This window comes from Pteronotus mesoamericanus, unplaced genomic scaffold (assembly GCF_021234165.1).
Source record: "Pteronotus mesoamericanus isolate MK-2021 breed Mesoamerican mustached bat unplaced genomic scaffold, CSHL_Meso_final contig_263, whole genome shotgun sequence".
In the NCBI taxonomy this organism is placed as follows: Eukaryota; Metazoa; Chordata; class Mammalia; order Chiroptera; family Mormoopidae; genus Pteronotus; species Pteronotus mesoamericanus.
In genome coordinates, this window is record NW_026555112.1 from 12,146,549 (window position 1) to 12,171,586 (window position 25,038).

General features: G+C 41.7%; 2 protein-coding genes across 2 annotated transcripts in view; one reads left to right on the top strand and one right to left on the bottom strand.

Annotated features, from left to right (window-relative positions):
* Window positions 1-968: 968 nt before the first annotated feature.
* On the bottom strand, window positions 969-14,537 carry AMDHD1 (amidohydrolase domain containing 1). Its single transcript, XM_054574680.1, has 9 exons — window positions 14,366-14,537; window positions 12,737-12,843; window positions 11,296-11,360; window positions 9,410-9,687; window positions 7,283-7,508; window positions 4,825-4,949; window positions 3,479-3,572; window positions 2,758-2,918; window positions 969-1,885 (listed from the first exon to the last, which is right to left on the bottom strand). The coding sequence occupies exons 1-9, from the start codon at window positions 14,500-14,502 to the stop codon at window positions 1,798-1,800; spliced, it is 1,281 nt and encodes a 426-aa protein (XP_054430655.1). The 5' UTR covers window positions 14,503-14,537; the 3' UTR covers window positions 969-1,797.
* Window positions 14,538-15,182: 645 nt separating this feature from the next.
* CCDC38 (coiled-coil domain containing 38) overlaps window positions 15,183-25,038 on the top strand; it is a 38,011-nt gene continuing 28,155 nt past the window's right edge. Inside the window, exons 1-4 of the mRNA XM_054574505.1 lie at window positions 15,183-15,320; window positions 19,272-19,325; window positions 22,010-22,110; window positions 22,594-22,759. Coding sequence (XP_054430480.1) covers window positions 19,286-19,325; window positions 22,010-22,110; window positions 22,594-22,759 — 307 coding nt within the window. The 5' untranslated portion in view covers window positions 15,183-15,320; window positions 19,272-19,285. The remainder of the gene's footprint in view (window positions 15,321-19,271; window positions 19,326-22,009; window positions 22,111-22,593; window positions 22,760-25,038) is intronic.

A 25,038-nucleotide genomic window follows, 5' to 3' on the forward strand; every position in this document is an offset into this window, starting at 1 on the left:
GGGACACGACGAGGCCCCTGCCCTCTACTAACTCACACTATAAATTACAATGGTATAAAAACTGTATTTGAGGTAAGGGGGCATGTTGGGTGGAGAGTGACTAGCGCTGATTTCCACCTAGAAAAGAGAGGAGCAACATTCTAGGCAATGGGAACAGCACTGTGAGGCCCGAATAGCACACACAGATGGGTATTTCTGAGGAACAGAGTGGAAATTTGGCTGGGGTCTTAGGCTGCAGCATTTCTCAGACTTTAATGGGCATACAAATCAATGGGGAACTTCTTAAGATGCAGACTCTAATTCAGCAGGTTTGGGGGCGGGCTGATGTTTGGAGTTTGGAGCAAGCTCCCTCGAGTTGCAGGAGCTCACTACTAGACACTGGCCTGGCGGCGCTAAGGCGGCTCCTGGGGGGCATCCTCTTCTGCTTTCCTTCAAAAAAAAGACATGAGTGCCGTTTGTTTTGACTGACTATCTCCTAGAGGGAAATAGGATGCACTTCGCCTTCTTATTCCATCCGCACAAGGATAAACTTCTGCGTGGCTTGGGTTCCAGGATAGTCCTAATCCCTAGTGTTGGCCTCTGTATCTATCTTGTAATCCCAAATTCCCACCGTTGACTAGGTGATCCCACACCCCCTCAAGACTCCTTTGCCAAGCCTATGAGGAAGAGAGCCAGAGCCCCCCGTGCTAAATTGGTGGTGACAGCAACATGCCATGTTACCCTTAACATTCCAACAGGGGTATCTCAATTTGATTTATACTGACTATGGTAAAGCCTCATTGATTCAGCCTCTATTAACCTGAAATGGGTGATAATTTGCATCATTATCATTTACTCTTCAAATTGTTTCTTCATAAATAGGACAAAGTTTGATAATAAAGTGGTGATCATAAAGATGATTAAAACATTTTAAAAGATTTCAAGTAAACTCTCATGGCTTCTGAAACAACTATTTATATATGTAAATAATCATCCACTCTGTACAAGTAATTCCATGATTTGTTTATTTCCTAAAAAGCTCTAATAGGCAAGGCCACTGCTCTACCTCCAGCGCCGTAAGGAAACAACCACAATAGTAGTGACAGCACATTCTTATTAAGAGTTATAACATGTTTTCTAAACATTGGTAATGTGAAGAATCAAAAACTGAAAAACAATTTTAAAAGTTACATGATTGGATTTGGTCAACATGCATTCATCACAGGAAGTCCTGAGCTGTGCTGTGAAGTCTGCTTCGAGCTAAAGTTGAAAAGAAATTCGAAATGGAAGGACCCTGATGTATTCAAAAAGCATCTAGAAAGACAGACTGGGTGGGGACAGGAAAAGCTATTCGCTTGTTTCAGAAAGCCTGCGTCTTAGCTTAACCTGGAACATAGCCCTTGGATTTCCCTGCATCCCCCAATCTTCACTGGAGAGTGCTGAACTGAAATTTGAAAAGCAGAAACAAAATGGGAATTTCAAGCCACATCTACCTGCCAATCTGCTTTTTCCCCACAAACATGTTCTTTTACTAATTCATCATATTAACCCTCAGAATATTTATGACAAATCTTTGTGAGATAGTTTAATGTTTTGAGAGGATCATCACAGTTGGTTTACCTGTGTCTATGTCCCCATGCACATTAAATGGAAATAAATGAATCCTTTGGGTTTTATGAGTGGATTAACAAAACACTGAAATACATTTACATTTAAGTGACATCATTTTGGTAAACTACTAAGGTATTTTATATTTTTATATAACTGTATTGATGTATTTTATGCAATTGAAGAGTCTTCTCTTTCCTTTAAGATCTGTCATTTTTTATAGATGACTTTTCCTTTAGCTATAACATATTCAATTAATTCGTTATGGCCTCCAAACTGGTAAATCAAATGCTCCCATCTAGAAAGAAATCAAACATTGCTTCAATACATACAAGTCAAAATTATTACTGTCATTAAATGCTAACTTAAAAATATATTTTCTAAATATTTCTTTATACCTAGTCATTGATACTTGAGATTTAAAAAAATAGCATATTTCTAATTAGCCTATGATAAATCAAGTAATGTTTAACAATATCATTTAAGTATTTGATCTTAAAATATTTGCTTCAATTAAGTAATGCACAAATGGTAACATCAGTATTATTTTCAGTGTAGGTAGAGGTCATTGAAAATGACCCCGGAGAATAGAAGTTATAGAGCCACTCTCTTCTGTTGAACATGAGATCTGAGAGCTATGATAGGTTCACTAGAGTCAAGGATTGAAGATTTAGAACAATATGACTCAACCTGGCATGTGGGAGACCCAGACGGCAGCAGGAGGGGGGTAAGTAATAGGAAACCAGGGCAGAAAGACTGAAGCAAAGATTTTGGGGTCTCCTAAGAGAAAGAAGTTACAGCAGTAATGAATCAGAACGAGGGGACAAGCTGAAGTTGAGACATATGAGCCCCAGCATAGCCAGAAGGTCAAAAGTCAGGTGGGAAAACAAAAACACATGCCAGAGGGCACAACAAGTCCAGAGTCCAGGGAGACAGGGAGAAGCCTGGAGACCTATGAAAGGTGTGAGATGGACGAAAAGACCGGAAACTTAGTGTGCCCTGTAGTTTAGGGCCTGTAGGGGGACTTTGTTATAAAAGGATGAAGATAGAGGGAACCAAGTAGCTCCTGCGCCTACACGGAGCCTGGCACTAGTAATTAGTAAAAAGGGGATTTAAACAGGTCTGTATACTACAATGGGCATAGAATAGCTTAGTTGAGGGAGCACTTACCTGGATGAATTGATGATAATGAGATCTCCCTGTTTGCCAACTTCCAAAGATCCATGGGTGTGAGATTTTCCCAGCGCATACGCTGCATTGATGGTGGCGGCGGCCAAGGCCTCCGGCATGGACATCCGCATGTTTACACAGGCCAGGTGCATGACCATTGGCTGAGGAGGGAGAGGAAGCGTTGGAGGAAAGTAACAAAATGGCAACTGCTACATGGGACATTTCTCCGCACAGCACAGCAAATGATGGAGGTAAAATGTGTAGGTGGAAAAAACTAGACTGCTATGGGAAGATTTAAACTTACACATAAAGGTTCTTGTGCTTTAGAAAAGATTCCTCTACTATAGAGATTGTCCCCATGTGTATTTAATATTTATGTACAACCTTTCAAGACCACCTACTGTATACAATGAAGTTCCACTCCACGCTTCCTTACTAAAACTTCCTTGAGCTTATCCTGCTCTCCCAGGGGGAAAATGGGTTAGTGCTAAACCACAACACCCAAGGCTAAATCAGAAAATAATTCTCCTTTCTTTATGACTGGAGGCATTCACATGTGCAGAAAAATTCAATTATACTACTGTTTATATCTTTGTTTCTTGTTTCATGGGAAAATAGTTTTTGATGTTTGAATACATTTTAACAGAAATAGTTCTAAATTATTTATATGCTTGGTAGAAGTTCAATATTCTGCTCAGAAAGGCATATTAAAAATAATTACCATTGAGAAGCAATAGGCATTAGGGTTGAAGTCACTGCCCAAAGCAACTATTACTCCTTCCTCTAGCATCTTCCTAGCGCGAGGTTGCTTCAGTCTAAGGGAGGAAAAGAGTTGTCAGTATCCAGAATTGGAGGTTTTGCAGAACAGATGTTCAGAATGGAAGAAGACTTAAGATATCCAACCCCTCTGTCAAACAGAAACTCAAAGTGAAGCGACTAGCTCTTGATTGATATTTCCTGGTTGTAATCTACATTAATGTATGTGTATAAAATAATGTTTCAGGAAAGCACTGAAATAGTTCTTTCTTTTCCCTTATAACAGTTACTCAAAGCCTTGCTTTTCAATCCCTAAGGCAGAGTTTTTCAACCTTGGCAAAAAGCATTTCTTGGGCTGGATAATTCTTTGTTCTTGGGGTTGTTCTGTGCCTTGTAGAATGTTTAGCAGCATCTCTGGCTTTTATCTACTAGTTGTCAGTAGCACCACTTAGTTGTGACAAACAAAAATGTCTCCAGACATTGACCAATGTCCCCTTAGGGGCAAAATCACTTGAGATTGATAACCACTGTTCTAAGGCCATAACTGCAGAATCACCCCTGTGAAAACCATGTGTCCCAGCCTCACAGAAAGCACCTGGTCTTTAGAGAATAAAAAATCTGAATGCTGGCCTGCCTGCCCACAAACTCAGTGGCTGGCATGGACGTGGAACAATGGAAAGAGTCAAATCTCAGGTCTCAGATTTGGTAGAATTAGAGCAATGGCAATTATAGGAGGTGGACTAAATGCATTCAGTCCACAGAGAGCACAGAGCAAAGTTCCTGGGGAGGCTTTACAACATATACATCTTCTCTCTCCTCTCACCCCCAGGATTTATGAGGATTCTGGTACATAATTTTGACACCAACAATCATCTTCTCAGAACACAGCTATGCAGATTCTGAATACTGTTAAATATCCCAAATATCTTATGCATGCTTTTAAAAGTATGAAACCTATTTCATTTTTTGTAATTATAAAAGAAATACATACTGATTTTTCTTTAAATTAGAAAATCCAAAAGTTGGTAAAAAAAAAAAAAAAGAAAAGAAAAGAAAGAAAGAAAGAAAAAGGAAGAGCCACCCTCCCCAGTAATCCAACCACTCAGAGTCACTTTAGTTCTGAGCTCAGTCCTCGGGGTAATTCATTTCTGAACATCATTCCAGAACTGGCATCTTCCATGAGCTACGTTTTCTTGATCTGCATTTTTAAGGGACTTGTAAGGGCAATGAAATAATAGCTGGGCATCTTGGAAGGCTCTGTCTTCACAACTTGTACTTGCAGCTCATGTGTCGGGGAGAGGAGGACCTCACCTCAGCATGTAGGCCGTGGTGGGCAGCAGGACAGCGGAGCACCCGGCCGTTGCCATGGCAGCAATGCCTTCATCACTCACTTCTTCCAGGTGACTGATTGCCCGAGCTCCCAGTTCAGCCCCAAGCTAAGTAGAATGAGCAGAGAGAAAAAGATTTAACCAACAGCAACTACAAATCAATAAAGTGCCATAAAACTGTTTTTCCTGCAAAAATAAATAGCACTCTATGATTAAAATTTCTTGCCGACTACCTCTGGCAAGGACAAGCCCCAAAATGGATAAAGGGTTTGTGATGGACATTCATTTGAAGATTGTCTAGAGTGCTACTTCAAAAAACATTCTTAGACATAAGTGTTTACTGACAGTATTCATAGCTAAAAAAATTTATGAATCTGATGAATCAGATAAATAATAAAATCTATCACAGCATCATAAAAATCACAATAAAAAGGTATCTTGGAATGTCATTGCTCTCTGTGAAAACAGATCAGTTAAGAAAACAAACTTTTAAAATGTGGAATCAGATGTATAATTTGAGAATAGTACTTGAGCTTGATTTCTCTCCAGATGAAAAGTTTGGACTAGATTGTTACGAGACAACCAAGATGGGGCAATGCCGTGATGATCATGGAACCATGCATTACAGTGGATTTCTTCTCATTGTGCCAATTGTACACACACAGACACACACACAATATGCCCCAGGATGAAAGGTGGTATGTTTAGAAAACATCCCAAGGAAAGGAGAGCAGACAATGTTGGACATTACACTGTGGCCCAGGCCATGGAGGCTACGGTCCCCCCACACCAGGGCAGGAAAGAGCTGGCCCACATCAGCAGCTGGCTCTGGTCTGACAGCATTTTGGACCACAGGACAGACTGCACTCCACCAAGAGAGTTCTTTATTGACTTTGGAATCACCTTCACTTTTCCAATCTTGATTTGCTCATCCTGGGTATTGACCTCAATTGATTTAATTCACCAGTCACTCTCTACAACTAAAAGTGTCTTATTGACCACCCAGTCCACATTCACTTAACAAATGTTCGACAGCTAATTATTTGCTTAGGAAAGGCCGTCTGTATGCCAGGCACTGTGCTAACTTTCAGGCACAGGGCTATGTAAGACAGGGGTGCGCTCTGTCTTCGTTCTGGAGTCCAGAAGGGTTGCAGAGGCAATTTTTACACAATGGGATAAGCACAGGGAGGATCTATAACCCACCGTTGGAGAGGTTTGGGGACGACCCCGGAGAAGCTGCGGTTAACATGAAACATGGAAGGCAGCTAGAATTAGCGAGACAAGGTGGAGTTCAGACTAGAGAAGCCATCCGTGCAGAGGCATGAGGTATTCAGTGTACTCAAAGTAGTTTATTGTGGCTGGTCTGTGGGAGACGGGGTGAAGGAGGTGAAAAAGCAGAGGAGAGAGAAAAGAAGATAGAGAAGTAAACAAGGGCTGGATCCTGGCAAGTAGGGAATTTGAAATTCGCCCTATGAGCAGTGGTAAGCCTTTAGGTGGTTTTAAGCAATGGAGAGGAGGGACAGATGAACTTAGGGGATGGGGTAAAGAAACACGTTAAAGTGGACGCAAGTTTGGAGGCAGGAACAGCTGTTACAACAATCCAGGTGAGAGCTGGTGGTGGTTGGACCTAGGCCGTGAGGCGAAGAGAAATGCACCGAGAGATACTCAGGAGGAAACGTGGCAGGACTTGCTGGGCTGTTGAAATGTGGTTAGGTGAAGCGGAGAGAGGAGTCAAATGACATCAGGTTTTTGACCTAGGCAATAGATGATGTTTTCATTCACTGGGGCAGGAAACACAGGGCATGATTGGGAAGTGACATTAAGAGATCAAGTAGGACATGTTGTGGGTGAGACACCTGTGAGGTATCTACATCTGTACTAATACCGCAAGGACAGTTGTTCGTTTGGCTCCTCGCCCCGACACAAGAGCTGTCTTTACTCACTGACGAATTCTCAGCACTTACAACAGTTCCTGGCACACACGACACAGTCAAGTATTTGCTGACAGTGTGAATAAATGAATCTGGGCAAGACATATAGATTTGAAAATCATGTTGTGGCTATGAATGGTGGGCTTCACTAAAATTCATCTGGATGATGCCTCAGAAAGACCCTAGAAGCTGCATGTGAAATTAGTAGACTCTGTTGGTATGACCTTCTTTACCAACGAAAATAGGCTGTGAATTTAGTAAAAGATATCACGAAGGTACTTCTTTTTCTACTAACACCTCCAGCAGGTGTTAATAAAAGTAAATGAGTGCAAAAAAAGTAAATTTCTAACAGAAGCCAGGGATTCCTAGGCTCAACCAGTTAGATTCTGCACACTCCTCACACAAATGTTTCCACTTTCTTTTCAAAAGACTGCTCCTGTCTTTGAACAAACTAGGTAAGTTTTCCATAATGTGAGTATTGACAAAGGAAAAACAAAAGGTCAGCTGTACCTCTGCAGCCTTCATCGGGTGGAGTTCATCCCCATGGAAGTTAATCTGTAACCCTATATCTTTTCCACCTTGAAGAATCCTTCTGGTAGAATCAAGGTCAAAGACACCCTTCTCACAGAACACATCTATATTGTCGACGTGAATTTGCCCATTTCTGCTAAGTTCCTTCAGCTTTGGGAGGTGGTTATTGATGATGTCATCAGCAGCTTCAGTAGCAGTTTTTCCTCTGAGAGAAGAAAAAAAGATTTCCATGAGTCAAAAAAAAAATTTTTAATGGAGAAAGTTTTATTGTGTGTTTTTGTTTTGTTCTGTTTTGTTTTGTCTTTGGAGAACCTGAGAAACTGGGTAAATGCCTCAGAGTGGTACAGAAAGAATCAAAGCTATAACTGGGGACTCCACAGTTGTGACATGCCTACATAGCAGAGGTATTGACTAGACTTCTGTGTGCACTGACCCTGTACACAGGGTCTCAGATGGCTCATCCATTCTGGCACACCAGCGCTGCCTTTGGGAATGTCAGCAAGGCCATCTGGCTGGGAAAGAAATGAATCTACCCATCAAGGGCACCTGGAAGGCATCCTGTAGGCTTCCCTGACAAGCCAGCTGAGGCCTCTTCCTCAGGCTCTGGCTATCCCCTGGCCCTGAAACTCTCACTGAGATCCTGGGGTAGTTAGAGATTAGGAAGGGCTGGGCTTTTGAAGTCAAATATACACAGAGCTCGACTGCTTGCTGGCCGCATAACTTCGGACACGTTATTGACGTATCATTTGGCATGCTCTGAGCCTCGGGCTTTATCATTGGGGATCCCAATGCAGACCTCAGAGGCTCATTGGCAGTTGGAGAAATTTTCTGTAAAACCTTAGCCCTGTATTTGGCACATAGAAGCCTCTTGTTCAGTGAAAACCATTAGGGTGGGTAGACAGAGGTGGGCCACAAGGAGACAGGCACTTACATATAATTCTTAAGACAATTGTATAGAATAGCGTGCTATATAGCTATTTTACAGATAAATAATTCATGTTCAAAAAAGTTAAAAGATGCCCTCAAAATCACCCAGCTGGAAGTATCACTCCAACACCTGGGACTTTTCTACCACATCACAATGTCCTTCCTTCTGAAGAAACCAGACGATCACACACCTCATATTCTATTTGAAAAAAAAAAAAAATCTTTTTTCTACAGACAGGCTCTCCCAAAATACCTTAGGGCAATTTCAAGCTTTAATAATTTCAGAAGTATAAATGCTAAAAACTTGCAACAAACACCATTGGGAATATTAAGTTTTTGTGTTTCTTTTCTACTTAATTCATTTTGTGAATTTTTAATAATAAGTGTTAATGTTAATTTTTTAGTTCCTCTGAAGATGGTAAACACAAAATTACCGTTAAAATTTTATCTTTAAAGTTCACAAAGTGAAATACATTTATGAAATATATAAATTCTTTTTTCAAATAATTTGTGTAAGCCTGTAGCATTTATATATCTAAGTCGTGAAAACTTAAAACTGCACTATTGGAGGAGCCCTGTGATTTTGAGTTTTCTGGTTTTCCTCTGGCTCTCTTAGTTCCAGAACTGCGGGTCTTCCAGCCTAGCAATTACAGGACAGGCGGGACGCACGCGTAGAAGGAGATAGCCGTTCTCTGCAGTAAAGCCGTATAGATAAAGGGGAAAGCGAAAAAACATCTACAACAATAAAATAAAAATGTTTGTTGTCTGCTAAGCAAGCAAACAGGAGCAACATAAAAACTGTTTTGAGTCACTTCAAGATTAGATGTAACTCCTACAGCGTGTTACTGTCAATTTCTAAAGTGCTTTTATGCTGTCATGAGAAACTATTTAGATTGATATCTGCCGTTTTAAAGAATCACAAGGGACTTTTCTCTCTGTTAATCGAAAGAGTTTTCAGCATCTCCCCTTCCTTCATCACTAAGGGACTCGCAAAGTGACAGGTCTAGTGGAGGTCTCCTTCCTAAAACCACGTGTGAGATGACTGCCCATTAGAATTCGAACAACTTTCCAAAGCCTTCTCCTGGTGTCTCTGCAAGAGCTAAACTGCTGAGCCACTGGGGGAGAAAGCGGCCCCCTCCACCCCCGAGTTAAACCCGGCCGCCCGGCGCCTGAGGTTACTTCGGCACTGAGTGAGCCCCGCAGTAAGTGGCCGAGATGCCGAGGTCCATCTGCCGCCGGGCGCGCTCAATCACGCGGAGCATCTTGAGCTCCGTCTCCAGGTTGAGGCCGTATCCGCTCTTGCACTCCACCAGCGTGGTCCCCGCCCGCATCATGCACTGCAGCCGCTGCTGGAAGGAGCTGAACAGCTCCTCCTCCGAGGCTTGGCGTGTGCGCTCCACCGTGAAGTTGATCCCTCCTCCAGCCTGGTGGATATCCATGTATGTGGCTCCTGCCAACTGAACACACGGCTCACCGTTAGGCCGAACAAACACAGGGAGGTTACAGGCAGGTCTACAGAACCTACCTGCAGGGGTGATATTCAAAGTGATTCACAATCGATATGCACAAAGCAGTCATTCAAATCTCCACCAAAGACATCCAGGGGTGTTTGCTCTCCTCAGTATTTGGCCACAAGGGTTTGGGGCCTCACCTCTGTGGCTCAAGCAAATGAAGAGGCTCTTTGTGGGACCCCAGTGGGCTCTGCTACTCCGGGCAGCAAGGAGTGTGGTGCAAACGCAATGCGCCTGTGCGGGGGACAGGACGGGGAGGGGCGAGGGGTCTCTCCCCCAGAGAGTTTTTATCTGAGTTCTGCCATGGGGAGCTAGTGAACTCAGTGGGCACCCTTCCCTCTACCGACCTCCCTTTCGGCATCTACACAGTGAGAGAACTGGACTGCAAATCTCTAAGGGTACTTAGAGATTTATTAACTCTGAAATTCTGTGATGTAATAAAGAAGTCTTAAAAGCAGCTCTAGTTTGTTGAAGAAGGTACACAATATCTGAAGAAATTTTTTCTTTTTCTGAAATACTGCAATTTAGCTGTTAGGCTACATACATTTTTAGGAACAATGTGAAGAAAAGGTATGAAGAAAACTCAAGCGCATATTGCTAAATGAAGAGCCCCTCTGGAAAGTTTACATACCATGTGATTCCAACTATATGACATTCTGGAAAAAGCAAAACTAAGGAGACAGTAAAAAGATCAGTGGTTGCTAGAGGTTGGGGGAAGAGAGGGGCGAATAGGCAGATCACAGAAGATTTTTAGGGCAAGGAAACTACCCTGTATGCTCCTACAATGGTGAGTTCATGTCATTATACATTTGTTAATGATATGTCAATGTAGGTTCATCCATTGTAACAAATGTACCACTGGCTGGAGGACGCTGAAAATGGGGAAGCCTGGGGCGGAATATGGTGTATGGGACATGCTTGTAGCTTTCACTCAGTTTTGCTGTGAATCTAAAACTGCTCTAAAAGAATAAAGTTTACTAAAAACAATGTAAAATGGCTTCAACTAGGGGTTTGAGGGTTGGCTACAGCTAATTATTCACTGACAGACTTCTTTTTATATTTCTTAATAAATCTCATTTTTTTCCTGGAAAAAAATGAGAACAATATAAAACATTTTATTTTTGTTATCAGTAATATATTTTTCCTGGTTTGACCTTAATGAATGGTAATTTTCAAGCTGCTTCCTGGAGTCTTTTCAGAGACCATGAGGACTGGTAGAATGGAAGGGGGGAGAAGGAAAAGGGAGGAGAAATTAGTGAGCAGGGCAGCTCAACTCTGTTAAAATGAAGATTCTACAGCTAAAAAATTTTTTTTGAAAATTTTTATATTTAAAATGATTGCTAGCTCTGTGCATATTATAAAGATTTGAGACAGTTATAAACTAGTTAAGTTTTATTATAATTTATCTGCCATAGTCCAGGCTGGTAAAAATACCCATTAAAAAGAGGTGTAGGCATATGCTGAAAAGCCTGACAGCCTACAGACTCTTTAGAAAAAGATTTTTCTCTGTTTGTTTATGCTTCATTTTGATTCACCATCATTCACTGCAGTTACCTTCATTGCGAATTCGTGAACTCTTTCACCAGCCCATACTGGATGTGTGTGTGCATCCACCAAACCTGTAATCAATAAATCAAATCATTTTTAAAGTTAAGAACTAGAAAGCCCTAGCTAGCAGGACGACTATACCATCCTGCTCTTTGGAAAACATGACGGTGGTCAGCCATCTTGGGTGAGGGTTGAAGAAGGAAGAATTTGTCTCTGTTTTCCTCCACATAGAGGAAACAAGAGGTCTCTCTGCATAGTTGTTCTAGAAGGCTCTAAGAGAGGAGGGTGACTCAGAATGATGAAAATATTCTTTTAAAAAGTACAGTTCCTTTTGCCCATTAAGCCCATGCTCACCAAAATCAGGATGTCAAGTCTATTAGTTGAGTCAAGTCTATTAGTCTATTAGCTGAGTGTGAAAACAGACTCATCCAATCCCTATCCTCAACCTTGAGAGGGAAAAATATGAAATCAGGAAGATAAATATTTCTTCAAGAAAGAACTATATTTTATATATTTATATAGAAAGAGAAGCTCTAAAGCAATTACTTGAAGCTTTTATTTACCCAAGTACAGTTCAGAAAAGTGCATCTTTCCAGAACATTCAAAATACCTAACAGATGGAATGGCTGATTAGTGGGTTCTGATTTGGAGTAAAATCAAAAGTCAAAAATCAAAAGTTCAGATCATTTTGTATTATATTCTGCTTTCTCATAAGGTTTCACCCTGACTTTGTCTTCTACCTTCCAAGAGCCAGAAGGTAGATGCTCTGTCAGATGTATATCATGCACACTTTAAATATACAAATCTTAAGCTTTATGTTTGCATAGAACTCAAAATTTATGAAACTCATTTCAGGTCATTACATGAAGCCATAAAACATAGACCATTTAGGAGATGATGGTAAATAAACATGATTCTGTTGTCAATCACTAAAGATAGTAATGAACTTCAGTGAAATTTCTAATATTTTTTTTTCCATCTAAAGATGGGTCCTTTGTTTCACACTCTACTAATTTAAAGTATATTCTGGTAGTAGAGATAGTTTTCCCTGTTTGCCTTCCCTACACAATGCATTAATAAAATTCTTCCAACAGTTTTGCACCTAAACACAACACAGCTGGTCTTTCTTCACCATGTGAGAGGGAATAAGTAGAATGAATGCATGGCTTTAAGTCTCATCCTGCCCTTTACCTGTTTAGTGATTTCAGGTGAGATACTTCGCCCCTAAATTCCATGTAACATGCAAATAATGTACCTTTCGGTGCAGTTATAAGAATTCAACATGAAAACATGTTTGCAAAGCAGCTAGACATTTATTAGAAATTTAATAAATTGTAGTTATGATTATATTTTAATATCATTGTGAGACTCTTTAAAATAAGTTACTACTCTTCCTCTTTACATTCCTAAAACGGTATTCAGAGTTTTACTGAAAAGACGTTAATACCCGGCAAGATGCATTTCCCAGAGCAGTCAATTCTTTCTTCAAACGTTTCTTCAGAAAACTGTTTTTGGATAACATCAGCAGGACCAATGGCTTTTATAAACCCATCCCTGAAGAAACATCAAGAGACAATTACTAAAGTTTTGGGAAATATTGTGAGAAATCTGACCAACAATTTAAAATGTTATCTGTGTCTCAACATTTATTGTATTTCCTTTCTGGAGTTGTGTCTTTGGAAAAAGGACTATAGCCTCCTATCAGGCAAAAGTTTAATCATACGTAACAGAGAATGGTAACTGTTTTCTGAGATCCATGTTCCCTTTCCCCACAGTGCTAGATTCCTAAACTTTAGCAGGACAGGTCAGGACCGCCCAGCATAAAGATACATTTCCCAGTCTCCCATCAGCCTACTGCGGCCATGTGACTAAGTTTTAGCCAATAGGATTGTTTTCCTCTTTCCTACTGGCAGGAATGCAGACACCCGGAGAGACAGAGCAGCCATGCTGGATGATGGGGGGACTGGGGAAGGGTTTGCACGACAGAGCAAGACAGCGGGGGGGCCTGAATCCTCAGAATCCTTACTTTTGTGCAATTCCATTAACTGATTTTAAGAAATTTTTGACAGTAACACTGGAAATGTTTTTATCCCTTTGCTGATTGAAAACACACAGGGTCCCTAAAAGCTGGACTCTTACACAACCCTAAGCAGCCTCAGCTTTGGGTGCGACTGATTGCTCTTGCACAACTGTCCTGCCACGCTGCTCCCCCAATTGGCATCCAACCCCCATTCCCACCCCAGGCCCGCCCTCCCGAACTGGCCGTTCTTTTATTCACTTCTAGCAGGAAGCACAGAAGGTTTAATGAAAATAATTGTGCAAGCCCTCCTTTCCTGATGCCTGAAGCTGAATACTCTACAAGGGCAAACCATCACCATCCAGGAGCGTCCAGCCTTTTGGCGTCTGGGGGCCCATTGGAAGAAGAGTTGTCTTGGGCCACACGTTAAATACACAAACACTAATGAAAACTAATGAGCAAAAAAAAAAGGTTTTAAGTAAATTTACGATTTTGTGTTGGGCCGCATTCATAGCCGTCCCGGGCCGCAGGTTGGACACCCCTGATTGCCATGGTTCTCAAAGCTTCACTGCACAGAGGAAGCGGGTGGGAGAGGCATTTGTAAAAATTCTGGTCTCCGAACTCCACCCACGGAGGTGCTGATTTAAAAGATCTGGGGACGGCGGGTGAGGGTGGGAGTGGGCAGGTGAGTGGTCTGAAATCTGCGGTAAAACAAAACAAAACTCTTAGGCCATCTACGCAGGTGGTCTCTTGGCCGCACTTCAGGAAGCACTGGAAAGAACCCCGATCCCTTTTGATTGTTGATCAATGATATTCTGTCAGCAGAGGCGGGATCCTGATGCATCCCGGGGCCCCGTGCAGCTTGAGTGCGTCCCTCCACGGAATGACACCCTGAAGCACTCAAGCACGTTAGCAGCTGGTTCCTAAAGGCAGCCCTGCCAACGTCTTCCTGGGTTCGAAAAAGCTTTCACCCGGTTTCCCTCCCACAGCGCACAAGTGAGAGAAAAAGCGCCAAGCTGGGACTTGTCTGGCGGGTCGCTCCATCCCGCAGCCACTTACGTGCCCACCACTAGGCTGGCGTCCTCCAGCACCGCCAGGCTGCGCAGCGCGTCGCGCACCAGGAAGCGCTCCCCGCGGGCGCACACCAGCACCACTTGCCGCGCGTTCTCCAGCAGGAGGCGGTGGTCGCCTGCCATGTCGCCGCGCGCCGCGGGCCGCGAGGCAGTCGCCGGGTTGGGGCCGCGTAAGAGACGCCGGAGGAGGGTGCAGGTCCGCAGGCGGTGCGGCCCGGGGTCGGGAGGGTGGAGCAGGGGCGGGCGCTCGCAGCCTCGGCGCTTCCAAACCCGCGAGGAATGCACGCCTCCCCTCCAACCTGGGCAATGACAATATCAGAATGTTGGTTAATAAAAAGTGTTATAATGAATCTCCACTTTTTCGGTCGCCTTGTCACTTTCTGGGTAAATGTGGTAGAGATCCCTACTTTACAGATAAACTGAATTCGGTCACCGGGAGAGAGAAAGATGGGTTGCGACGACCATCACTTGGGCCAAGGGGAAGGGAGTCACCGTAGGCAAGGGCACCCCGAGTGGGTAAAGTGGGTAGAAACCTGATAGAGACAGGTGCGGGAAGCTGGGACAGAGCCCCGGGAAAGGGGCAGAAGGCGGGAAACCTCTGCCCGGCCTGGGGGGCGGGGCGGGGGGAAGGGGTGCTGGGTGCAGCCTGCGACCCGGAGGGCCGCCTGCAGCGGCCCTGCGGGTAGAGAGGAGGGGGATGAGGTGGGGAAGCTGCGCCCGCGTCCGCGCTGCTGCGAAGCAGGGTGGCGGGAGCCGCGCGCTCTTCGGTTGGCCAGCTCCGCTCCGGGATGCCCTACCAGACGGTCCCCGAGATGAAGGGGACCTGGGGTGGAGGAGGCTAGAGCCGAGACTGGAGAATCGATTGGTGCCTCCATCCCTCTTCCTCTATCGCCTTCCTCGAAGGATTGGTTGAAACGTCTCCTGTATCCAAACTCGTTGAGGTAAAAGTGGTTTCAGCTCGGTGTCCCCCTCACCCCCGACTGTATCGGGCCGACCCTCCCCTCGATTTGCATCCAAGGTTGGAGACAAAATCAGGTTTGTTTAAGGGAGATGGTCTGTAATTCTCACCTGCAGCTCCTCCTGACTATCAGTTGCTGTGAAAACACTGTCAGGCCTGGGTTTTGTTTGGAGTTTCTTGACTACTGTATTCAGTTTATATTCTTTTAGTAGGAGCTTTGTGTTTTTAGGCCTGTGGAACATATAAAGACAGGAAGGTCTCTTTCCCTGCCCAGCAGAGACTGCAGTCAAAAGGAAGGCACTTATGGATACAATAATATACCATAAAAGCAGGTGTGAGGCCTGTAAAACCACACAATATAACAGTAAGTCAGTTTAGTGTCATCTTAAAGCCATTTAAAAACAAAGAACAGAAAGCAAAAATTCCCTTAGGTGACAATAAATAAGAATATACTTTGGCTTCATATTGTGTCCACAGAGGAGAGAGCCCAGTCAGGTAGAAAGGAGAAGGCAAAGAAAAAAAACTAGAAAAGAATTCAGTAGACAGTGTTAGTAAAAGAGACACAAAAGGGAGGGGAAAAAATCCATAGAGTATTTATAACAGCACAGACACACAATCACGAACAGATGGGTGTGTCTACACATGGATTCTAAAAGAAGGATATAATATAGAGAGAGAAATAGGGAAAAGTAGAAATAGTGGAAAATAGAAACATGGAATCACTAATTCATAGAAAAATATTAAAATTTTATATTATAAAATTTATGCTAAAGACTTGAATGTAACATTTTGCATTTATAAGTATATCTGCAGATTTATGCAATTATAAGGATGAAGTGAAATTATAGGAAAATAGAAGATTTTGGGTTTCCATAAACTTGTCTTAATCCCATTTCTGTTACTTATGAGCTATTTGTCTTTGGGAAATTAATTTCCCGGAGCCTCAGTTTTCTCATCCATGTCATGAAGATAATTGTTTCTACTTTATGGACTTGTTTGAGCAGTAAATAAGATGAAATGTAAATCACTTAGCCAACTGCCTATCTCTAAATAAGTCATAGTAATTATTATTAATAGTAGTTTATTTTAATCCTGTCCTTTGTCTTGCTGATCAATTAAGTTAAAGATTAGATTTAACAGCCCTAGGTCTCCTCTTGACTTCACAGAATGCACCATGTAATTAAAGTTTACAAGTCCTGGGCAAATCTAAAAGAAATTGTACTTTTTAAAACGGGGATTTATGTCTGAGGGTGCAATGAGTATACCTGATCACAGTCCACATAAACAGCTTTGCCTCAAAAGCCCCTGCAAACGAGAGGTTTGCAGAAGCAAGAAGGATGAGAGTAGATTTCCCTCCTCCCTGGTCACTGTTAAATAATTACAGAGAGGAAAGATGATGCTTTTCCCTAATGGCCACCAACATCCCTCTAATAGTGGCTCTTAGTTATAGAGTTATTGTCACATCATCTGACTCACATTGGATATCTTTTCCCAAATCTTTCTTCCACTTGACCTTCAGTTATTTTTTTCAATTTGCAAAAAGGACAGTCAGAAACGTCAACAGAAAAGTCCACACAAAATAGCTAGGTTGACGCTAGCAGGGCCTTAAAGGTCAAGCCAGAGGTAATTTCCTGATCATTCCCCTCTGCTTCTGACCTAATCAAAAAAAGGCAGTCCTTGGTCAGGCCAAGGACCTAGAGGCTCCTGACTCTCAGGTAAACAAAAAATTGCTAGCTCTGGTCTAGAGAGGACACAGTCCACAACCCTTCCTCTAGTATTTGTCTAAGTGGGTGGGAAGGAGATGGGAAAAAATGGAAAGTCATTGGGTCTGAGAGAATCTGTCTAAATCTTCATTTGCATATGGGAGATAAAGTTTTTTATGTCATATTGAGAGAATCTGGATATCCATTTTCATTGAGTTTGTAGAGCTGTTGAAAAATTTAAACAGAAACTTCTTTGAATAATATCTGGTAGATACTGTTATGGTTAATTTCATTCCAAGTTGGTCCAGGACTTAAGTTTGGATGCTATAAAACCCCATTCCTCTATCTCCACTTCCACGAAGCTGGGAGTGATAAGAATCTGCACTAAGGGGGGTCAGAGTCCCCAAATTTGCATTGACATTGCTGGCAGGTTCCTCTCAAATGACCTGATTTCAAGAACTTTAATTCAGTGTTTCTCGTGAAAGCTAGTTGTCAGTTATCCCTCCTATTCTTTTCAAATGCTGGTAGTTATTCACAAGACAGAGAACTAGAGAAAGGATACATCTGGGTATCTACTCCGAAGACAGTGTGAGCAATCATTTCCCTATCAGCCTCCTGTGCATAAGCACTTCGTGTACATTATCTGTGTTTGAAAATTGCAACAAGCCAGTCCAAAAGGTGGCAGTATCCACACTTGACAGAGGAGCTTAAGGCACACTGAATTCAACTGGACACGCCTTAAAAAAAAAGAACTGATGAGAATCAGAAGCGGGATTTAAACCTGCTTTTCCGCAAAGGCCAGGGTCTTTCTGCAGCGCCTTCATGTTGCCCATGTTATGATACGTGTCAAAGAAGCTGACTCAGTGACTACATATAATGGCAAAATGTTAGAGGAAGACAAAATTTAAATAAATCAACTAGCATAGTGCTCTCTTGGAAAAACAGCATATTTTATATCCACATCCCCTAGGTATCTAATAAATATGTCAAATTTAGTGTGTTCCAAACTGAAGCTTTGATCTTCCCCACTGCCCCCTCCCCGACAGCCTTCTCTGTCTCTAGCCACCAACGCAACTGCACCCTTTTTTTCCTGGGTTCTCTACCTCATACCCCACATCCAAACCCTCAGCCAATTCTGTAGGCCGGTTTTCCAAGTTTATCTAGAATCTGACCACCTCTCACCATTTCCACCATTGCCCAGGGAGCCTGTTGTCTCTTGTCTTCCAACAGGCCTCCCTGTGGGACCTTCACTTCCTTCTACAGTTTCTTCTCAGCTCAGCTGCCAAAGTGATTCATTTCATGATTCTCATTTCACTGAGTAAATAATCCTCAAGGCCTTTGTTATCCCTTTGACCTCATTTATGGGGGAGGCAAAAACTCTGTAATCAAACATTTTAATTCACTATTAAAAAAATAAAATTTGATGCAGCAGTCCATAATGAACAAACTCTCAAAGTGTGAAGTAAGGACGAGATCTGTGGGCTGGGACAGGGCGTGGCCATTGAGACACTCACTCCCAGGGCCATGTAAATGCAGTCAGATCCTATCTACACTTAAATGTTTGATATTTTGTTTATCTTTAATTATTTACTGCATTAATTTTCAATTTTTTAAGAATTGCATTAACATGTTATTTATGTCAATAACTGAGTTTTTGGGGGCATTTCCTTAAATTTTGCAGCTAAAGGCATGTGCCTCACTCAACTGACCCTAATCCCAAACCTGATAAAAACAAAAGGAGAGATTGTTCCAATTCAGAGATGACCATTATTAATGTTTGGTGAACATTTCAAACACCTCCTTGATTTGGCATGTGTTTTTTATCCATAATATTCCTGTCCTTTTGCAAAATATATATTTTTTAATAATAGAGTAAATTGAATAGTAACTACAGCATAGTTTTAAGGGGCCACATGACAATCCATTTTAAGTATATACCATAGCCCTTCCTACCAGTCCTGATGTGGTTTCCTCTTTAATTCTGTCAGTAGGACTTCCATTCAGCTCCATTTCTGACAGTTCTGAATGATGGTTGTTCTATAGTTTAGTTGTAATTTTGATGTGGTTGTACAAGAAAGCAAGCCATGTTACCTATGCCGCCATCTTGACCAGACGTCCCTACACTACTTTAAAAGCAACAAAGCCTATTTGGGAGTTACTGGCAGTTGAACTTAGTGACTTTATGCAAGGTTTATAGAATTTTTTTAATGTGTTTTATTTTCTTTGGACAGGGCCAGGAGACAAAATGTCATCACATTTTTTGCCCAAAACACTGACTTCTAGAGGTAAGGAAGAAACCAATCCCTGAGTTCTTGCTTTGTGCCTAGTACTGTTAGTGTCTATACGGGTTGGGTGAGTAAGAATGGGAGAATGCTACACAATGAGCATCAGGCATGGTCTCGCCACGTGGAGAACTTATAAACTACTTGCTGAGACAGTTCTTTTCTTTTTAATTCTCAAAAGAAAAATCTTTAAATTCTGTTGTATTTAGCAAGATTACCAGTCTTTCATGACAAAAGGATTAACTCAATTATTTGTCATAATAAATGACACGAATAACTACATTTTATGAAAATCTGTCCTCTTCTTTCCATTACCACCCTTTCTTCCTCTTTTTATCCTTCCACTTTTTTTTACAATTAAATAATTGGTATTTATCAGTATAACTTTTTTCCCATGTATAAGTTTGATAAATATTTAAAAATTAGAGAATACCAAGAACTTTTTATGGGTAACAGGCACACTATAGGAATTCTCTTTGAAAGAAATCTGACCCTCTCTGTATTTAGAATTAAAAGATTTGGCTGCAACTGACAGATCATATAAACACAATGGGGGCTTAAACATGATAGAAGTTTATTTCTCTCTTAGGTAACAAAGTCTGCACATGAGCATTCTGGGGTCCAACCATTGAGAGGCTCACATCAGGGGCCTTGGCTGCTTCTAGCTGTCGCTGGCCTATATTCTTGATCCCAGGGTCTGCCTCTGTACAGTGACCACATCCATCCATACTCCTGCCAGCAAGAAGGAGAAAAGGGGTAGAGAGGAACATGCCCCTTCTTTTTAGGACACTTCCTAGAAGTTGTACTCACCACCTCTCCTGACTTCCCCTTTGCTCAGAACTTAGTCATATGGCTATATTCGGCTCCAAGGGAGGTCGAAAAATATAGTGTCTACTTTGGGTATGTGCCAAGCTAGAATTAAGGGCTCTATTCTTATAGAATAGTTGGTCAATATTTTATATCATAGCATGCATAAACTAATTTCCAAAATTCTGTGGCTCATTAAAAAATATATTTTTTTGCCGATCTGACAAGAAAAAAGTATAATTTTGATTCATTCACACAGACCAGCTATTGTTGTATTGGCTGTTGTCAATTTTTTATTTGACAATCTACAGGAAAAGAGGTCAGTGCCCCTGATTAGTCAGGTATCTATGCTTTAAAAATTCTTATGGCACGCCGGTTGAAAATTGTTGCTATAGAAGAAGGGAGAATGGGTACTGAGGGACCACCAAATTATTTGAAGAACATTTAAATTGGGTGTTGAGAAAATTTCCCAAAGCATATTGGAATTGATCCCCCAAGGAGGATAGGCCAAGAGATTAAAAAAAAAAAAAAAAAAAAGATGCTGACAACTCTGGAATTAAACAGAAATTAACTCTGGAATTAAACTCTGGAATTGCACACAAAAGGAGATGAGGGCTTGATATGTGTAGTCTCCAGGAACACAGGTGGTTTGTGGCTAAATGACGTGCTTGTTAAGAGCTGTACATTCTAAAGCATTAAACAATTTAATGGGCCTACTTACCTTTATAAGAATATTCCCTTCAAGTGTGTGGGCAAACTCCTCCCAGGGCGAACTATTGGTCTCTGAGAGCAACTTGCTTCTTAAGATGGTCTTGGTCATGGCAAGCACCAGAAACCATTTTGCCTAATATAAAGCCATGGTAGCAATTTCTTCTGCAGATATGTTTGCACCAGTGATTAAAGATGTGTGTGAGAATAGTCAACGCAGCATTGTTTATAAGAGCAGAAGACTGGGCTCAGCCACAATGTCCATTGGTATGGGGTCGGTTATATAAAGGATGATGCATCCAAGGAATAGGACACTAGGTAGCTATTCTTTTTTGATGAAATAAGTGTGTATATATATACACTTATGCTGAGGTAAAAAGAACTCCCAAATATATTACTAACTAAGCAAAAGCAAGATTCAGAACAGTAAAATAGTATGTATTGAACAATTTTGATTTTATTAAAGGATTTATATTTCTTTGTCAAGAACTGTGGGGGATCTATGCTTAGTTAGTGTTGTAAACATTCGTGTATAAGTTTTTGTGCGGACAAATGTTTTCATTTCTCTTGGGTATGTATCCAAGCATGGAATGATTAGGTCATATGGAAGCTCTGTGTTCAACTTGTTGAGGAACTGCCAGACTGTTTTCCAAAGTGACCGCATGATTTTACATTCCCACCAGCAGCGTATGAGGGTCCAATTCCTCCACATCCTTGCCCACAGTTGTTATTATCTTTGACTTTTAAGACTCTCCAGTTTAGACTGAGGATCTCTGTGAGGGTATTGTATGTGTCTGTGGTGGCGGAAATGGTGGTGTAATGGTAATTGTGGATATATTTGTAGGGGTGGGAAAAATCCACATGTTGTTATCTCAAAATCTGATCCTGCTTTCCTGTAATAGGCCCCTTATCTAAATACTTACACAACAAATATAGACTCATTCCCTGGGCATCACTAAGCACTGTGCTCAGTGCCGTGGGAAACAGAGAGGTGAGCTGTGGCCCCTGCCCCCTGGGTCCAGGCCCCACATCCCGCTGGGGAGGCGGGGCTGACTGCATCCTCCTCGTCAGAGACCCACAGATGCCCCTCACCTCTCCCCTGGCTGGTGGGAGCCTCACATCCTGGTCAACAGAGGAGAGATGACAGTTCTTCCTTTTCTTTTTCTTAACAGATAAAATAAAGGATGAGTCAATCAAAAAGGAGGGGCCATATAAGATCTTTTTCAAAGATCTCTTTCTTTTCAAAGAAAGTGAAATGGCAGAAAGGAAAAAGGTATGGTTTTATTAAAATCCCAATCCTAATTAATGTTAGAAACATGTCCTTTTATCAGTTACTTTTATGAACTTTTCTGGGGTAAGACATGCAGTCAGTTGTCAATGCAAGTGCTGCACACCGTGCTGGATGATGGCATGTACACACACACACACACACACACACACACACACACACACCCCAAAACAGCATCTAGCGCGTGGTAGGGACCCAATGATCCCCACCTACCGGAGGAAGACAGACACACACTATAGTCCACTACGACAAGTACAGGTATACCCTTACTTCATTGATTTTAATGGCCACATTCTTTCACATTTTCTCATTCCTAAAAAATTCAGATCCAGCTTATATAGATGGGATGGAATACACTATTGGCAGTGCATAAAATATTAGTGCATCTTACACTAAGTGGCATCTTATTTTAAGATAATATTATTTTTGGTATATTGGAAATTCTTTTAAACTTTCCCACTTGGGCAGGAAAAATTCTTGAAGCGCAGCATGAAAGTCCACCAAAAGTCTACTTTTTCATCGCGGATGAAGAGTCGTTCACACCTGAGCCAGATAGTATTCCATACTGACACGGCTCTTAACTCATTTGAAAAGTTTATGCTAGATCCTGCTCTCATTCTCAGATTAACAGAAGGTAAGTCTAAATGACCATTTGTTTAAAAACATTGTTTGAATATTTACTGTTAATACTGGTGGTTTTTCTGGAGGTGAGGAACACAAAGTATGCTATCTCATAGTATGGTTGGGGTGGTCTTTGTAAGTGGGGGTTGAGAGTCGGGAGAAAAATCTATTTCAGGTAGATTCTATTTCAGATAGATTTCTATTTACCAAGAAATAGACTGTTACTCATTTTCGTGGCTCTAGGGAAGGAAGTCACTGCCAAAATGCCACAGTATTAAAGGTAATGGCTCTGGCCTTTTAAATTCAGTTCTAGGTATAGTTCTATATCTAGATTCAGTTCTATATCTAGAAACTGAATTCAGTTCTATATCTAGCTGAATTTAAAAGAAGCCTTTCTAAAGAGAAGTCTTGATCGTCCAAGCCATACAACTCCTATACCCAGAATCAGGAAGCTAATAGAATTAAATTGTTTGCCTGTGGTTGCAAGAACACAACCTATTTTAATGACCTATGGAGGCAACATGCTAAAATACTGCAAGCAATTAAATACCACTCTGTGAAAGAGGGCAGCCTGGGTTAGAACATGATGGCCATTTCCTACTTATCAGATCAAGAAGGGCCTTCACATGAGATAGAAAGCAGTTTGAAGCTAGCGAGGTTCAAGTGATTAATACCAGGATGATGGACTGATTAAATCTTTCTCCAAAATGAGTCTTATTCAAAATTTTAAATTAAAAATTAAAATAGAAAGATGGAAGGAAGGGAGGGAGGAAGGAAGGAAGACCATGTGTCCAGGATTTGCTATGGTAACTTAAAAACATTTCTCTGGCTCCCGAAGTCCAGGCACTTTCCCAAATATGGAAAAAATATTTTTACAGAACAAAAAAACCACTTAGGAAGGAACTTTGGATTCAATAATTATTGTAGAAAAGGGAAGTCTTGTCAACTTATTTAGAAGATCTTGACAGTGCATATTCTGCCTCTGGTATGAAAAAGCGGCACATGATAGATGGCACATTGATGGCAGCGACTGGCCCGCTGAGAGGGCGGGTCTATGTTTAGTCTTGTGTCTCATGTCTACCATTCACCTCTGTCACATGGTGAACCCTATGTCATCAAGTGCATTTTACGTTACACACGATATGTTTTAGAAAGAGTTCTGCACAAAGTGGCTAACTTCTAACTAAAATCCTTGCCACTCCAACAGTTCTGAGATAGCTAGGAGGTATGGCATTGCAGATGACCCAGTTCGACATCATCGGTGGTTAACAGAGAGGTTACCGGTCACTTAGGGGTAAATGATGTCCAGCAGACTTTTAAAAAGGAAACAGTAAAATTGTCTGGTATTATCCAAGGCAACCTGGACTGTGTCTGCAATGGGAGTCAGGTTGTCAGTTTCCGCTGATTACACAGATATTTGGACATTTTCATTTAAAATAATAAAGTTCCCCTCAGACTCTTTCCAACCAAGAATTGATTTGGGCGAAACCTTCATTCCCAAGCCTTGCACTTCCTGCTTGTATTCAGATGAAAGACACACCTACATGATAGTCCAAGGAGCAAGTGACCCCTACTTTGGGATCCTAGGTTATTTTATTTTTGTGTAGGCAGCAGCGGCAAACTACTGCATCACCATCAAAGAAACTAGACGGGCAACAGCCGTAGACCAATCTGTTAGGGACGTGACAGAAGTCCCACTTCCACCTCCCTGCACCCAGCAGCTTGACTTAAAGGGCAGTGCCTCTGGATCACATCTCTGGGAGTGGCGGGGGTCTCTGGTGCCGAGGCACTCTAGAGTTTTGTGGGGGGCTCTATCACACATGATCTCTGGGTCGAAAGAGCTGCCAGGTCTGCTTGATAGCTAGGAACACACTACGGCCAGTCTATTTAGAGCTGAGAAAAATCACATCCACTCAGCCAGACAGTACCATGTTAAAGTGGCCTGGAATTGTGAGCATAGCTATATTTAAAAAATTGACAGACAGTATAGGATTACTTTTGGATATTGAAATTTATCTTCAATTCATCTGACCCACTATAACTAACCAAATGAAAGCCATGGCAAGACCTTTCATTCTTTTTTTTTCTGTTAAAAATCTTTAAATAAATTAAACCTGAATCTAATCAAGTAAATATGGGAATTTGAGAACCATGTTAAACACCATCATCCTGGGCTGGTATGGCTCAGTTGGTTGGAGTGTTGTCCCATAAACCAAAAGGTTGTGGGTTCAATTCCTGGTCATGGCACATGCACAGGTTTTGGGTTCCAATTGTTGTTTTTCTCCCTCTCCC